At 33.4% G+C, this 16,843-nt stretch overlaps 1 protein-coding gene and 1 non-coding gene across 5 annotated transcripts in view; both read right to left on the bottom strand.

The window, feature by feature from the left end:
- Positions 1-16,843, bottom strand: part of MIPOL1 (mirror-image polydactyly 1) — a 316,534-nt gene that overhangs the window by 241,370 nt on the left and 58,321 nt on the right. For 3 of the 4 annotated variants that reach the window (XM_058738871.1, XM_058738870.1, XM_058738872.1), the window contains exons 4-6: positions 5,386-5,605; positions 3,840-3,975; positions 2,412-2,517 (exon numbers count right to left, since the gene is read on the bottom strand). In XM_058738871.1, coding sequence (XP_058594854.1) covers positions 2,412-2,517; positions 3,840-3,975; positions 5,386-5,605 — 462 coding nt within the window. Of the gene's footprint in view, positions 1-2,411; positions 2,518-3,839; positions 3,976-5,385; positions 5,606-16,843 lie in introns of those variants that run through there. The other variant, XM_058738873.1, reaches the window with a different exon arrangement.
- LOC131518388 (small nucleolar RNA SNORA62/SNORA6 family) lies at positions 16,462-16,609 on the bottom strand. Its single transcript, XR_009265068.1, has one exon. It is a non-coding gene; the product is annotated as a small nucleolar RNA SNORA62/SNORA6 family (small nucleolar RNA).

Genomic DNA, 16,843 nt, shown 5'->3' with positions numbered 1-16,843 from the left:
ACTTTGCTTAAGTACACTATAATACATAAATGTGTCATAGTTATAATATACTTTACCAAATACACTTTTTATTTTGAATATAAAAATGAGCCATGACAGAAACAAACATCAATACTGGTGTGGACTTTTTTTGCTGTTGTTATGTGGATTATTTGTCCTTTCACATGACACTAAAGAACACATTTATCACATGTAATCATATTCCTATAATGTTCCTCTTTATCTATTAAGGTACTGACACAGTTTTTGTTATTGTGTTTTGCTTTTTGACTGCACCTGATACCAGTTGGGTAGAAAATAAGCTACTAAAGACCATACGTATGAGAAAATATGAAAAAAATAATAAGTCTATCAAGAGTTAATGAATTTCTTATAGTTTCAAGCCAATGGATTTCTTAAGCAATTCAGTGTTTTTTTTTAATTTTGACATATCACAATGATGACTCTCTCTAATGTCATAAGTAAAATATCTTTAATCTTTTTTAATAAGATAGAACTGAAACATTAAAAAGATACACACTGAAAATTTATACTTTAAAAAAATTTCAGAGGATTTTCATTTTGTGTCATTTTTATAACTAAGTGGTTGGATGTATCTCTTTTAACTAGATTGCACTGCTATTTTCATCAATTTAGGAGGCTGTAAAAATACTAAACATCTCAAATATTTAACATTTACTAAAATAATATTGTATAATTAATAAGAAATATTTGATTAACAAGAATCATAAAGCAATCAAATTCTTTCCATTGTATGCATGCATGATTTGTACTATTTAGTCAAAGGGAAGCCTTAAGTATATACAAATAAGTAAATATTTGAAGTATATGATTAGCTATATCATACAAAAGTTTTAAGAGTAGATAATGTTGCTTAATGAGATTTCGCCTCCAAGATATAAGTGATCAATGCAAACATATTAATTTATGCTTTTCAGTAAATCAAAATGCCCTAAATCTTATAAAATTACTCCTGCAAGACACATGCAAAGTTATACAACACCTTTAAACAAATGTACTTATAATATCTTCCTAGTAATTAGCATATATATGATTATAAAAAGCCAACAAACTTCCAAATTGTTCTAAATTATTTGAATTATTCATTATTAACATATGGTTATTTTTCCTTAAAATATATTAGTCCCACATTTCTCTATTAAAAAAGAAAAAACATTCATGGTAGTTTAACAGTACAGAAAAACAACCATCTATTATTTTAGTTGGAGTATTTATTTATGGTAATTTTGGTTATATATTCATAGTGATATTCAGTTCTATTTTGTATAATAACATTTTAAAGACAGGCTATACCTGTGAATGTCTCTGACCTAAAAAACCAGAATTCTCTCATATATGCAACCAGGTTAACATAGCCTCAAACTAATCACAAAATAATTTCTTAAAATCATTCTAATTGATATAAAAATGTTAAATAAGTAATCTCTAAAATGCCTCTGCAGGTTAATTTCTATTATACTATGAAATTTCTCTCCTTTTTTTTAAATTTTTTTTTTTTTCAACGTTTTTTATTTATTTTTGGGACAGAGAGAGACAGAGCATGAGCGGGGGAGGGGCAGAGAGAGAGGGAGACACAGAATCGGAAACAGGCTCCAGGCTCCGAGCCATCAGCCCAGAGCCCGACGCGGGGCTCGAACTCACAGACCGCAAGATCGTGACCTGGCTGAAGTCGGACGCTTAACCGACTGCGCCACCCAGGCGCCCCTGAAATTTCTCTCCTTAACATAAAACAGTGTGAGCAGAAGAGTCACACACTATTGAGAATCATCTGAACTTATCTGTAACATATCACAAATATATTTACAAATTTTTTCCTTACAAAGACCTGTGAGTAAAGATAGACTCCAAAACATATTTAAGGCAGTCATTTATAATCTTAAACTCTGGCAACCTTTCATTTTAATCTTCTCAGTGAAAACATTATCTCCATCATCATCCACATGACCAGATGAAAATTTATTAATTGCACAAAACAGATTTTTGAATCAAATGTAGGTTTCCATTGGCAATGAATATATGACTATCCTCACACAAAAGAGAAGTATTTCCTCTCAAGGAGCTAAAACAATAAGTGGTATTTGAACTGCTGGTTGAAAGGTAGAGGCACTGGTAATCATTATTTCCCCTTGTTTGTTCAGGCCCTTCCAACAAAACAAACAACCTTTTTGTGATTGGATTGACATGGTGTTAACAATGCATTTAATGCCCAAATCAGTATGAATACAGGTAAAGCTCTCACTAATACCAGTACCAGGATGTTAAAGCCACCTATTTTCTATGCAGCCAAAAAAAAAAAAAAAGAGCCTCCCCTCCTTTGGCAAATAAGCTAGTATGCTAGTATTCACTGAGCCACATCATATAATAACTCTCTTAATACTCGTCTACTATACCTGCTGTCTTCTCAGCAATATGAGCTTCTGTTGCTTTCTCCTGGAGTTCCAGCCTAAGCTTTAGCTTTCTATGTTCCTTATCTTCTTTAGTCAGTTTTTCTTGAAGCTAAAACACATTGAAAGAAACATAGTTTCTTATTCGACAAATTTCTTACAGAAATATAATTAATCCCAAAGTAAAAGTTATGTTTTCTAAACCCTTACTTATTACATTTAACTGCCTAAATACATAAGTCCAAGCGGGGTGGGGGTGGGGGGAAGAAATCCCACAATGTTTAACATTTTAAGCTATTTTTAAAGTAATAATTAATTACCTATAATGATAGAGAAATTATAGAAACATTTTGATATACACTTGTGTATTTATAGGCAAATGAAATTAAAGAGGGAATAACACAATTATTAAAAATACTGCAAAAAGCAATCTGATCTGTTCTTTTGTCTTAAAGCAAAAGACTTGGAAGGCACTACCCTAATAAAAAAACAACAGCTTTACAGCTTCTCTTAGTAATTCTAATACTTTGAAACAAAATTAATTAAGATAATAATCTTAATATGTGAAACAAATCTCCTTTGAGAATGCTATCCCATCATATTCCATTTAAATCGGCACTGGCACCTGATTTATAACTGGCATGTAATAAATAATTACTAAATGAAAATACTGAACATATCTCCTACTTTCATACAGAACCCCTCAATTGTTTGTCATTTGTGTTGTTTTCCATCAGATATGATCAACATTTCTAACAGCATGCTTCAGTTTGATTAGGTCAAAAACTAGAATATGAAAATCAGAAAAGTATGTAGAGGTATGCAGAGGTTAAAAAAACAGAAGGTATAGAAAACGAACATTATTTAATAACATTATTAAATGTGCAAAGAAATGTAACTAGAAAGAGTCAGTAAGGATAAAACACATGACATGACAAACTGGACTGGACAAAATGTACCAGTATATAACACAAGGAATGTGACGGTATTGCCAAAATTTAATCACATATATTATTGAGGTGAAATACAGGGCACAGATGCTAAGAAAAAAAAGTTAAGTAACATGAAATCATTCATTATATTTCTCACTTTCTATAATACTGAAGTAAACTTTTACTACCGTTAAAACTTGAATGAATCTTTTTTTTTTTTTTTTTTTTTTTTTTAAGGTACCTACTCAGGGTACTATAGATTTATGAAAAAAGAAGTGATATCACAGGCCAGCAAGGCAGGAAAGTAAAGAAATTGCTTTTGATAGCCAATCTCTCAATACAATCATACTCTGATGGTATGGTATGGTATGGCAACAACATAAAGCTACCATGAAAGGCTAAAAGTACATGATGAAACTGAATTATGATGGGCAACAAAGCAAACTTATAAGGTCAACAGCTAAAAGCACACTGCACAATTATCAGACTTTCTATATTGTACCTTTTTATTGCTTGCTCTGAGAATGTCCAATTCTTTTAGAAGAAATGCTATTGTCTTCTCTTTATCTAAGTCTGAAGTAACTTGACAAGGGATCGTACATTCACAATGCAAATCATGATCTCTAAGTTCCATAATGCTGTAAGGAAAAAAAACTATTGAACTATATACATATATGATTTCTACCATGCGGAATCTATAATTTTACACTTCAAATGAGGGAAACCAATTTAATGTTAACAATAATATATAAAGTTACTTAGTTTTAAATTTCTCTTGTTATATACTGTTAAGAAAATACATGGATGGAAAAGAATGAATATATCAACGTCACAGAGTCGTTAATCTATCAACTGAGGGAACTAAATCTGTGGAAAGCATTTAGTCATTTCTATAGAAATTCATTGTTAAGTATATGTAAAGAATTCAAATTTTAGGGGATGTGAATAATTCAATTTATACTTTTGGTCAGGACTCTAGATACATATCTCACTTTTCTGAAAATGGAAAGAATCATACTTTTTTCAGTGTGGCTGACAGAATATCATATCTTTGTTATTAAACTCAAAACAAAACTGAAAACCTATTCCTGTAACATTTAATGGTAAATAATTTTTTTGACATTTTGTATGCTATTTGAGGACAGTATCGACTTGCCAGCAGGTAGTAAAAAGGAAGGGAAAGAGATGGACTATTTTTTGAAGGCATTATATTAAACTTGTAAGCATAGGTAAACTTTAGAGTCTCTAAGAAGCAATTAAGCAGGGAGGTCTGGGACAGTCAGTGCAGTTCTACCTCCATGTATACCTTCTGTTGCAATTATATTAAGATATTTCATACTCTGGCTTTAGACCAGTCTCTACTATTTATTTTTCCCACATGGTTATAAAATGTTTACCACCTCTTCATTCATCCCTAACCCTATGCCCCTATGCAGTAATTCTGCAGTATTTTCAAAATATATGACTAATTATGGAAGTACTTTAATCCCATAGAGGTAAAAGTCACAGGGGTCACAAATTCAAAGCCCGTCATGGGATAAGTAGGTAAGGTGAATGGTAAAAGCTGTAGAATGGAAAATAATAAAGAAGGCAAATGGGAAAGTACAAGGCCCTTCTAAAAGTAATCGAATTCCTTTAAACAAAAAATCACGCTAATCAAAGCCAAAACACATCTTTGGGCTTATTTTGTCCTACAGTTGCCATTTTTTGGCTCTGATGAATAATTTCCCATTTATGTCAACTTAACAGTTATTTCCAGATCCAAAATGAAAGGTCACAGAAAATAATATTCAACAAGAAGGAATAAAATCTCATGGCCTTCATTTAAACTCACCTTATGCTTTTTCACTCAACAATCTACATCCATTCTATCAACATAATGAAAACAGTAGAAAACTCTGGTAGCCCAAATTCTAATAAATTAATGATATGTCCAAAGTAGCTGAAGCCAAAAAGAAAAAAGGGAGAGACGAATGGGGCAGGGAGGGAGGGAGGAAGAAAGAGTTCTCTCAATCTTACTTTCTAAATCTAAGGCTGCCAGCACTCACTTGGATTTTTCAATAGTGCAGTCAGCTGTCTCATCACCTGGATAAGGAAAATTCCTTGATCTCTGCCCTGGCAGTTCTGTGTCCTCATAGGTGGCTTCATTAACCAATTCACTGGATTTCTGATGCATGCTTTCCTTAGAATTCACAGTTGGTTGCTCATCTGGCTCTGTACTTTTATTTCTCCCTGTAGTCTCTTGTTCAAGGTAACTATGGGCTATCTCTGTATTTAAAAGAAAACAAAAACAAATGATACGTGAAATACCATAGCTACATATTAAATCGTTGAAATGAATATTTTTGTAGAAATAGGTGCTCTCATAGCTTTAAACATGTACTTACTAGTCTTACTCCTATTGTAATCAGGAACGTACAGCGGTTTTTCCACATCTGGTGGGGGCATTTAGGGCAGTGGTTTACAACCTTCACTTCAGGTTGAAATAACCTGAGGAGTTTCTAGAAATCCTTAGCCCAGACCACATCTTGTATTAATTAAATCAAAATCTGTCAGAGTGTCCAAATGACTTCAGCATCCAACCAAAACTGAGAAACACAGATTTAGGGGCACTGTTTTCTAGATTTCTTTTCTAGATTTCAAAAAATAGGATGCGATACGCAAATGACTATAGGGAAGTGATACTGTGCATGCAACTCTGGTATCCAACTGCCTGGGCTAGAATTCCAGCTTTGCCTAGTGCATAACTTTCGTCAGGTTACATAACCCATCAAAGCCTAAGTTTCTTGTTTGTAAAATGAGAACATAAGAGCACTTTTACTTGAGTTACTTTAAGGACTGACTGATGCAAAGTACTTGGCCTAGTGTTCAGCACATTGGTAAACATTAGCTATTATTTTTGTAATCATTATCATAATATTAAAATTAATACAATGTAAGAAAAATTATTTTTAACTTCCATCTTATCAGATATATATTATACATTAGAAAATCTGGGGCGCCTGGGTGGCTCGGTTGGTTAAGCATCCGACTTCGGCTCAGGTCATGATCTCACGGTCCTGAGTTCAAGCCCTGCGTCGGGCTCTGTGCTGACCGCTCAGAGCCTGGAGACTGTTTCAGATTCTGTGTCTCCCTCTCTCTCTGCCCCTCCCCTGTTCATGCTCTGTCTCTCTCTGTCTCAAAAATAAATAAACGTTAAAATTTAAAAAAAAAAGAAAATCTGTTTTGTAATGCCTGGCTATCTCATAAAAATTATCTTAAGCTGTAACTAGTATATAACAGCTATTTCAAAGGAATAGTATATCTGATACTATGGTGAAATTTTTGGAAGAAAATGACACACATGCAACTACATAAAACAAACTCTTTTACTGGCAAATCAGACCAACAGGCACAAATACTGATTGTAACAAATACTTTATTATTTCCAGTATCAATAACTCTTGAACTTTAAAAAGCAAGTGAATCTCACCTGCTTGTTGATGATGCCTTTTCCAACCTGCCAAACTTAAAATCCTTTTAAGCAGAAAAGCAGAGGAGAGTAGTTTTAGAATAAATAACAAAATAGGGGTACTTATAAATAAGCTACTTCTCACAAAGTATTCATTTCTTAAGGAGAAATTCTTTGCATGTGGATATGCTGAAACTAGGTTTAGCCAGTCATAAACCCTAAGTCCTGGGCATTATCTTGTTGGTAGCTGAAGCTAAATCAGAAATCACTTGTTTTTAGTAAATTACTCTCAATTTCACCTTGACGAAACAAATAGGGAGACTATGTCATCATAATTATATGCTGTAAGATATCTATGAAACATTAAAAAGTAAAACATTATACTGTTTTTATTTAAACTTTAACAATTCTAGGTATCTGAAAATTATCCTGTTGGTTTTTGACATTTCAAAACACTTACATGGTTTGCTTCAGATGTTCATCAGGCTACTTTTCTTTTTTTTTTTTTTAATTTTTTTTTTCAACGTTTTTTATTTATTTTTGGGACAGAGAGAGACAGAGCATGAACAGGGGAGGGGCAGAGAGAGAGGGAGACACAGAATCAGAAACAGGCTCCAGGCTCCGAGCCATCAGCCCAGAGCCTGACGCGGGGCTCGAACTCACGGACCGCGAGATCGTGACCTGGCTGAAGTCGGACGCTTAACCGACTGCGCCACCCAGGCGCCCCCATCAGGCTACTTTTCTAGGAGAAGCTGGTGTTAGTAGAATGGAACCCTCAAAATCTGAATTAAGGAATTTTATAAATGGACATTAAAAAATACAACTGCGGGGCGCCTGGGTGGCTCAGTCGTTTAAGCATCCGACTTCGGCTCAGGTCACGATTTCACAGTATGTGAGTTCGAGCCCCACGTCAGGCTCTGTGCTGACTGCTCAGAGCCTGGAGCCTGTTTCAGATTCTGTGTCTCCCTCTCTCTCTGACCCTCCCCCGTTCATGCTCTGTCTCTCTCTGTCTCAAAAATAAATAAATGTTAAAAAAAAAAAATTAAAAAAAATACAACTGTATCTATAAACCATGCTTTCTAACACTAACACGTAATTTTAAAAGTACAGCTAACACTTGAACACATGGGTTTGAACTGTGCAGGTCCACTTATCTGTGAATTTTTTTCTTTTATAACTACAATAGAGTAATGTAAATGTATTTTCTCTTATGATTTGCTTAATAACATTTTCTTTTCTCTAGCTTATTTTATGGTTAAGAATACAGTATTAATACATACAACATACAATACACGTGTTAATTGACTATAGTACTGGTAAAGCTTCTGGTCAACAGTAGGCTATTAAGTAGTTACGTTTTGGGGGAGTCAAAGTTATACAGGAATTTGAATGCAGGGGGTTGGATCTCCTAACACCCAGATTGTTCAAGGATCAACTTTTACTAAAATGAAAGAGAATTATGGTTTTCCATCATCTACATTACCATTACCTTACCACTATGTACAACTCAGCCCATATTTTTACTTCTGTATTTCTGGGTTTAATTTAGCATCTTTCTTCTCCCAGTTTCTAATTTCTAACCTCCTAGTGTTTACTTTACCTCATCCCTGGTATGTATACTTTCTATCTGCTTACTATATTTATAGCTCTTTTTCTTACTTCAGGTTACTTAATGTCAAGTTTTGTGTTCTGCTGAATTCTTGGCAAATCAGCACCTTTTCACCAGGGAATGTACTATCTTCTCCAAACTCAGAGCTTCCCAATAAAAGGACTCTATGCAGATCCCTCCTGGATTATAGTAATTATAATCTCTTATAGTATAATTAAAATAAACTCAGCAAGTTCTAATATACTTCTGGAATTTAATTCTAAATGTTTAATATTTTTGAAGAACCCTGTACTGTGTGATTTGGCTCTGATTAATTAAAGATGTTTCTAATCTTGCTCTGTACTAGAAGCTTTTAAACTCCTAACTGTAACTTTTTACCAGGATTTGGAGTCTGCTCTGTAAATCAAACTATCCATACATATTCTGCCAGTGAAAATTTAATTTTACTTTGGAGTAAACAAGGCTGACTTATAAAATTTTCCTTTGGTCTGCCTATTTTTTTTCCATTATAGCAAATGTTGTTTAAATCTTCTCTCAATGCTTTTCTATTCTGCCATATTACATTATCCTAAATCAGAATTCAACTTCTGTATAGGAAGTTTGACCCTTCTAATTAATCTATTTATTAACTAATTAATGGAAACCTCCAATATGATATGTTATATGAAAGTACTAGGAAAACAAAGGAGTGGGAAACAGACTCTCCCCTGAAGGACTCTAGTATAGTGAGGAGGCAAACTGATCTGATGATTTGAATACAACATAGATATGGCTATACTCGGGTCATAGAGACCAAACATAAAACATACTAGACATACTGATGCTCAAGTAGAAGACTCTGGGAAGATTTCACAAAGGCATCTGTTCCAACAAAAGACAAGTAGGAATGTGCAAAGCAATCAACTACCAAACGGTTTGAGTTAGATGATGTAATGAAAAAGTTGACAGACTCTAAGAATAAAGTAACAGGAAGAACAAGCATGGGTACAGAGGAGAAGGAATGGCTTTAGGAAAAACACAGACATTTCTTGTATATCTTTCTTGAAATGACAAGATGTTATAGTCAGGGAGTAAAAATTTCTAAAATGAGTGATATGTAAGACAAAGTCCAAGATGTGGTTCATCTGGGAATGGGTAAATGAAAGAGACTGAAGGTACATGTAGAGGAAGAAATCAAGGAATCAAGGTACTGAAAGTGTTATCTGTTAAAACAATGAAATCATTCAGAAAAATGGCAAGCAATGGAAAGGAGAAATGAGAGCCAAGACTTCACTGACCGCATCAACATGCTGAAGAAAACAGAGACAAATGAGAGAGCTGAGAGGAATTGATTGTAGATAAGTCATTTCTTTTTATCTTTTTACTTTGAAATAATTTCAATCTAATAAAAAAGCTACAAAAAATAGTACAGAGTTCCTATGTACTGAGTCAAGGCACCCAGATTCTCCAAATGTTAACATTTTACCACATTTGCTTTATTGTTCTCTTCATTCTCTCTGTATCTACCTACCTATGTAATTTTTTCCATAACATTTGAGAGTAAGTTGCAGGCATTATGTACTTTGACTTTTCAAGTCAAATTTAAGATACTGCTCTATCATATTGCATTTTGTCAAGTTTGATTTACCTTTTTCAAGGCCCAACTTAAGTTCAATTTCTGAGTTAGTACCATCTCCAACCAAGAGATGATAGCACTTAGTGACTCTAACTCAGTCTTCAATTATTCTCCCTACACTCTCAAGCCCAAAAGAAAGACCATTACTTTTTAAAAATATTTTTATTTATTTATTTTTTTGAGAGAGAGAGAGCACGAGTGGGGGAAGGGCAGAGAGACAGGGAGAAAGTAGATCCGAAGCAGACTCTGCAATGACAACAGACAGCCCGATGTGGGGCTCAAACTCACAAACCATGAGATCATGACCTGAGCTAAAGTCAGATGCTTAACCAACTGAGCCACCGAGCTACCCCAAGAAAGACCATTATGAAGTGATAATGGGGTGAAGCCACTAAAAGCTCCAGCTAAGCTGTCTGGATTGCCCCATCACTTGAAAAAGCACTGCATACAGAAGTATAAATATATGTCAATACAATGCAACAAAAAGGGAAGTTACAGGTCTGTTTTGCACACCAGTCAATTGGAAAGATAAGATATATATTTAAAAGAAAAAACCCTATTCACTTCTAAATATCTCTAGACAGATGAAAGTTTAAAACTAAAACTATTCTATTAATTCCTCTCATATGGTTTAAAATGGAAACTCTATAACTTTTTTTAGTAATCTGCTTCAGTGTTTAATCAATGTCATTAGTAACTATTCCATCATTATGACTAACAAAATTATTACTATTTAAATATATTTCTCCATATGGACTTAGACAATAAATTATCAATGTCTTCTTCATAATTCATAAGACTCTGAAGTCCAAGTTTCTTTCCTAAGAGTTAAACAACAGGGAATTTTTATAACTACTATCAATTCCTTTAGTTATTTATTTGCTCTTCTGTGAGGACTGTATTATTGGACATAAGAATTTGACCACTTCAAACCAAATATATTTCCCAGTTTTTGTTATTACTATCTTATGCTATCATTACCATATTAGCTTATCCTGTGACCATTTCCAAGTAATTTTACAGAGGAAAACTACTAGTTATTTCTCAAATTGCTATTGCTAGAGACAGTTTACTCATCTGGGCAAAATGGGTGGATTTTGAAAAGATTTTGGGGGGGATTTTAATACTTAATACATGTACCTAGGCTACCTGCAATATATGCTTTGAAGACCCTCTGTCTCTCTAGTAACTTTCATGCTGCTTCCAATGGATCATTTTCATGATCTAACAAAGTCTCTATTTCTGGAAGTACCAGTATGGTCAGCTATCTTAATGCTAGCATTGCTATTAAATTCTCAATTCCTTAGTCTAGAAAAGTTATTGTATTATACCATTTCCTACCCTAGGAAAGAAAGCCTTAGGATCCCCTTAGGGTTCAATTGTCCAGACAATTATACATTAGTTAATATAGAATATACTCAGTTAAATTGATGCTACCCAAGAAATCATGACTCATGGCCAAAAATAACTGTTATTTCACAACTACTACACAGAAGTGAGGAGGTGGCTAGAATCAAATAGGGATTCTTAAAGGCTGGGAAATTCTGTTCTGTCTGGCTTTGTAAATAGTTTGTGACAACTGGTATCTGTGTAAACGGATTTGATGGTCCCCTGGGGGGGTCAATACTGTTTACAGAGCTGTTTCTTCGGAGTGGCTGAGCTAGAATTGTCTCTAGGGATCCTACTGGGGTTACTCACAATAGCAACATCACAGCTACCTGAGAGCTCAGGGGCAGAAAAGAGAAAGGGCAATAGAAATACCATAGGCAAGTACTTTCAAATAAATGGATCCTCTGCACCTTCAGATGCAGGTGATACTTAGGGGCATTTGTATCTAAAATGAACCATAAAGGAGGCAATTTATTAATGTTCTTTCTGATGCTTGCTAACACAATGGTCATCACTTCTTTAAACTTTTTTTTTTTTTTTGGAAGAGAAAGGTTATTATTTATGCTATAGCATCTAATTTTATAAATATAAAAAACCCAAAAACTTCATGTTTATAGCTTCTTTATTTTTTATATTATCTATTAACACACTATGTAAGAACATCAAAATGATAGGACACTTTTTTGCTACTAAATAAGACTGCAACTTTGATGTAATTACAATAGTAGTCCCATATTTTAAACCAAGATGTCTTTTTTCAATGGTAAGGATTTTTCTAAGTGAATATTAGTTTCAACATAATCAGAGCAACAGTAGCAGTTAGTGGCCCCAAATAACTTCTACCAATTTCTTAAGTAAGTTAAAACGTAGGTTATCTACGTGTGTGTACAAATACTATTTATCTCCTTTACTAAATAATTGTTTTTTATGCAGGGGAGGGTTAATTTTCCACATAGAAGCATACATTGGCCTACCCCCACAACCCCTGCCAAATATAAAAGAAAAAGACATCAGAAACTTATGCCATTTCATAGTGGTCTCACCCACTATAAGTGCATACAAGATAAAAGTTTAGAACTTCCAAGCAGAACACTGGTGAATTTAGATTTCCTAGCAAAACCACAGTGCATGGGCCAAACTGCAGGGTTTGAATTCTGGCTCCACCACATGGCTGTATGACCTTTAGCAAATTACTTAACCTCTCTCATCAATTTCCCTACCAATAAAAGTACATAATAACAGTACCTATCTCAAAAGGTTGTTATGAGGATTAAATTATTTAAGTTATATAACCTCTTGGAAAAGTGTCAGCACAGAATACATACTCACTAAATGTTAGCTATTATTATCTGCAAAACTCTGCTTTGCTAAAAACAAAAGATTTTTTTAAAGCAAAAATATTTTTAAATTAAAATATAAAAAAAATAAATCAAATATAATAAAAATTTATTACAATATACAAAGACATGGACATAAAAACAAATACAATGCCTCATTCAATGAGAAACATACAATAAAAAGGAAATACTTAATGAGGTTAAAGCTTACAGTTAACACATAATGGTTTAATAAAGCATGTAGAGGATTATAAAACGAACAAGTTACACAAGTAATATGACTTCAAAATTTAGAAATCCTGACACTAGCGAAAGATCCCACAGAAAGAAAATTTAATAGTATATTTCTTTAAATTCAGTCTCATAGTAAGAAAATTGCCTGTTTCTGCAACACAATTTGCGCACTCACTATATTGGCACAATATTAAATATAATCAAGACCACAGCTAGCAGATCACAGGCACTTATCCTTCAGATATTCTAATTTAGCAGTCACAAGAAATTAAGTAACTTTTGGATCTCTAGCTAAAAAAATACAAACTTTTCACTTGGATACTGGATACTCTCTCAGGGAGGTTTCAATATATTTTGGCTTTAACAGCAGTAAGAAGAAAAAAGAAAGAACTATAACTTTCATTTTCATTGCTATGCATACACACTGCCCACATTTCAAGTGCTCAAAGCCACACACAGCCAGTGGCTACCATGTTGGAAAGCACAGATATAAAGCCTTATGCAGTTCTAATAAGGTGTTTTATATATAATGAGAAGTCAAAAACATTGAGGGCAGAGTCAGGATGTAGCTGTAAGATATTGAAATAAGATTTTACAAAGGTTTATAAAGTTGGAAAATCATGAAACCTGTCAATATCACATAATTTATTCATTTGCACGTGAAGGTTCAACATTCAAATGAAACTACATCTTTTACATTCCTATACATGGCTGTGTATCTAGATAAACATACCAAAAAGAAGTGGTGAGGTTATTTCATCTTTGATTAAGACAATCTAATGACTTAGTGTACCATATTTCAAATTACCCAGTGGCTAGCCATGAAAATTATTTTACTGGAATTTTGTTATTTATTTTATTACAAAAAAGGTATTTAAAGTGGTGGTACTACACCAAATTTTTAAAAGTGTTTGTTTCATCAAGTCTGCATAGTCATGAGCACATCAATATTCATTCTCCTGGGGAAGAGATGAGATTTCTGTGTAAGAACTAACTTCTATCCTAATGTTTCAGATTCTAAATTTTAACATCCTTCACTGTATGAAGACCATGAACACAGTACAGTAGTGTAATCTCCTAAAGCTTAGGCTACCTAATTAACTTATGAACATATCACATAAATTAAAGCTCTGTAAAACTTGTATCATCCTATTTAAACCATTACAAATATTATCTAGGTTGAAATAATTGTGAAAAGTATCCTAAAATTTTATTAACATAAGAGCGATCTTTATTCCTTTTTTCCTTCAGTGATATGAATTATTTTGGCTACCTACTATGCATTTCTAACCTCTTCAGCCTTTCTCAATTTGTGGTATAAGAATAATTTATATAAAGTAATTAAAATATGAATGAACTAGGTAAGTCTTATATTTCCACAATCGCAAGTAAAACAGGTTTCATAATTATTTTTTGTTTGTTAAATATGAACACATACCGACTGTCCGTGAATTCAGCAATTTCATCAATCACGTATGGACGCTAACTTTTCCAGTAAGAAATATAAAGAGAAAAAACCAGACTTTCTTTATATGTGCCTTTTATTTTATTTAGGAGCATTTTTAGATTTGAAAAACAAAACAGAAGAATCACCAGTCAGACACTAAGTGGAAATCACTGAAACCCAATGTTAGTTCTAATGGATGGATGATTGTGTTTGGTCTTTTGAAACTTTGAAGTATAGGTAAGTCTTGATCACACAAATTAATAAATCCTAAAGCTGGAGTTAACAATAACCATTACACCCAAATTCTGCAGCTTAGCCCAGCCAATTTTTCAAAAGGTCAGGTTGTGAACTGGAGAAGATCAGGGAGGTCCACCGCATAGCTTTGTTGCCAGGCATCTCTCGTCTGGATTGTTGCAGGCATTTATTAGTATTCGTCAGCAGACTCAACAGAGCAAACAAGAAATTCAAGCACGAATAATAAAATGAAATGCTGCTATATAACCCTTTGTCATTCAGCAAATATGGGACTTTTTAGCTACATTGTTCCTAAACCTGGGTTACTACTTTAATTTTTCTCCACAGTGCTGACTGAATGAGTATGCATGTGTGTTAAATGCAGAGCTCCCCTAACAACTGCAGGACTGCCATTTAATCTGTTGGTAGATGGACCATTTCCTGTGGGAACCCTAGCTATGATTTCCAGATCCACCAAATAAATCTCAGATTAAGATTCCAAATGAAACCTGCCTTTGGCAGATAAAAAATGTCAAGATGGATATAAACAGTAAAATTATAAATTATCTAGGTGTTGCATGACAAACCAATGTTCAATTTTTTTTGTTGACATGTGCCCAGATATCAAAACTATATGAGACATTCATCAAATGTCACACTTTCATAATATTGGAGGCATCATTAAAACTGTTTGACTAAGGACCTCAAAGTGTTTAAGCAGTAGCTCAAAAGTATATTTGTGCAAAGTAGAAGAATAAATTTACATATCAGCAGCAGCTCATAAGGGATGGGTAAATATTCTGTTTATCTCTCATTGTAATTCAGGTTACTTTAAATACAAGGTTTTAGGAAATCATTATACTCTATATGGTATCATTACATAACTTCCTATGCAAATGATGTATGTTTTATTCAAATTTACCATTTGTTTCTCCAGGAAAGAAAACAAAAGCATAAAAGGAAAAGGTAGGAACTCCCCATTTCATTAATCAACCATGACTACTATACTAGTGCCTTGTTAGTTATATGTAGTATCGTCAGCCTGTATTTGAGTTAACATTTGTAACTTTTTAAAAAAGTATTAAATACCTGACACCAAAAAAAAAAAAAAAAAAAGCCTGAGAAAAGTAAATTTGTTTTTCTTTTTTATAATGTGTTCATTTCAAAGGACTCTGGGGAGGGGAAGAGACTTTAAAAAAAAAAAAAAAAGGTAATAAAAGACCAATACAGAACATCTTAGAGAGCAAACAGCCTGTTAAAAATGCAGAGGAAGTCTCTACCGCATTCTCTGGAGATCAAGTATTGTCTTTTTAAGGAAAATTTTTGTTTTGTCCTTGGTCTTCTTACCTGGAAATGCAGCCTTGTCCTGGCCCTAATCTCTATACTAGTTGACTATAATATTGGACACCGAAGATTTCTAAAAGGAAACAATCAGATTTGCCAAACTGAAATCGTTACTTTTTAACTATAAACTCTTAAAAGCAAGTGTGTAAATAGGAATTCATTCCAATTATAAATTCTGTACAATTAATCTGTGGAAAGAATCCAGAATACTCTATACTCCAATTCCAAATGCCTGAAGCCTTAAAGATTATGTATTTATCTGTCTTTCCTATCATATTTCTTCTAATACATGCTGTTGCTTCAAGGAAACTAATTAATAAAACCTACCTATCCTGATCTGATCAATACTAATCTGAAAATTTTGAAAAGAGAGGGGGAAATTTTTAAAATATTGATTAAAGAAAGAAGAGTATATTGTGCTTAGTGTTTTTCTTTCTTTTTTAAGTTACTTTTTATTTTTTTATACCTGTAGTAAGAATTACTATCAAACTCAACTCACTGGGCCAGAGACCCTTGTGGTGTTAGACTTGCCCCTCACGTAGCACCCTACCTACACTTTCGAGTTCACTGATTAGCCAGCAGCCTCAACTTCAATATCTAACAATGTGCATGTGCTTAGTTTTTATTATATTTCTATACTAAATGCTTAAAATCAATAAGCATTACTATGTTTTGGAATACATCAAATTACCTTAGGTACAGCCAGTGAAACTATTTTAAAAAGGAAAATTTAATTTTAATTTAAAAAATGTAATTAGCAAAAACTAATATATTCAGTATCTATTCAACAAGTATAATTTTACCAACATGAACTAATCACTTTTAACTCTTTACTCACTAGTAGCA

Source organism: Neofelis nebulosa, chromosome 7, assembly GCF_028018385.1.
Source record: "Neofelis nebulosa isolate mNeoNeb1 chromosome 7, mNeoNeb1.pri, whole genome shotgun sequence".
Classification (NCBI taxonomy): domain Eukaryota; kingdom Metazoa; phylum Chordata; class Mammalia; order Carnivora; family Felidae; genus Neofelis; species Neofelis nebulosa.
The sequence above is the reverse complement of the archived record's forward strand: the minus strand, read 5'-3'. Positions and strand labels throughout refer to the sequence as shown.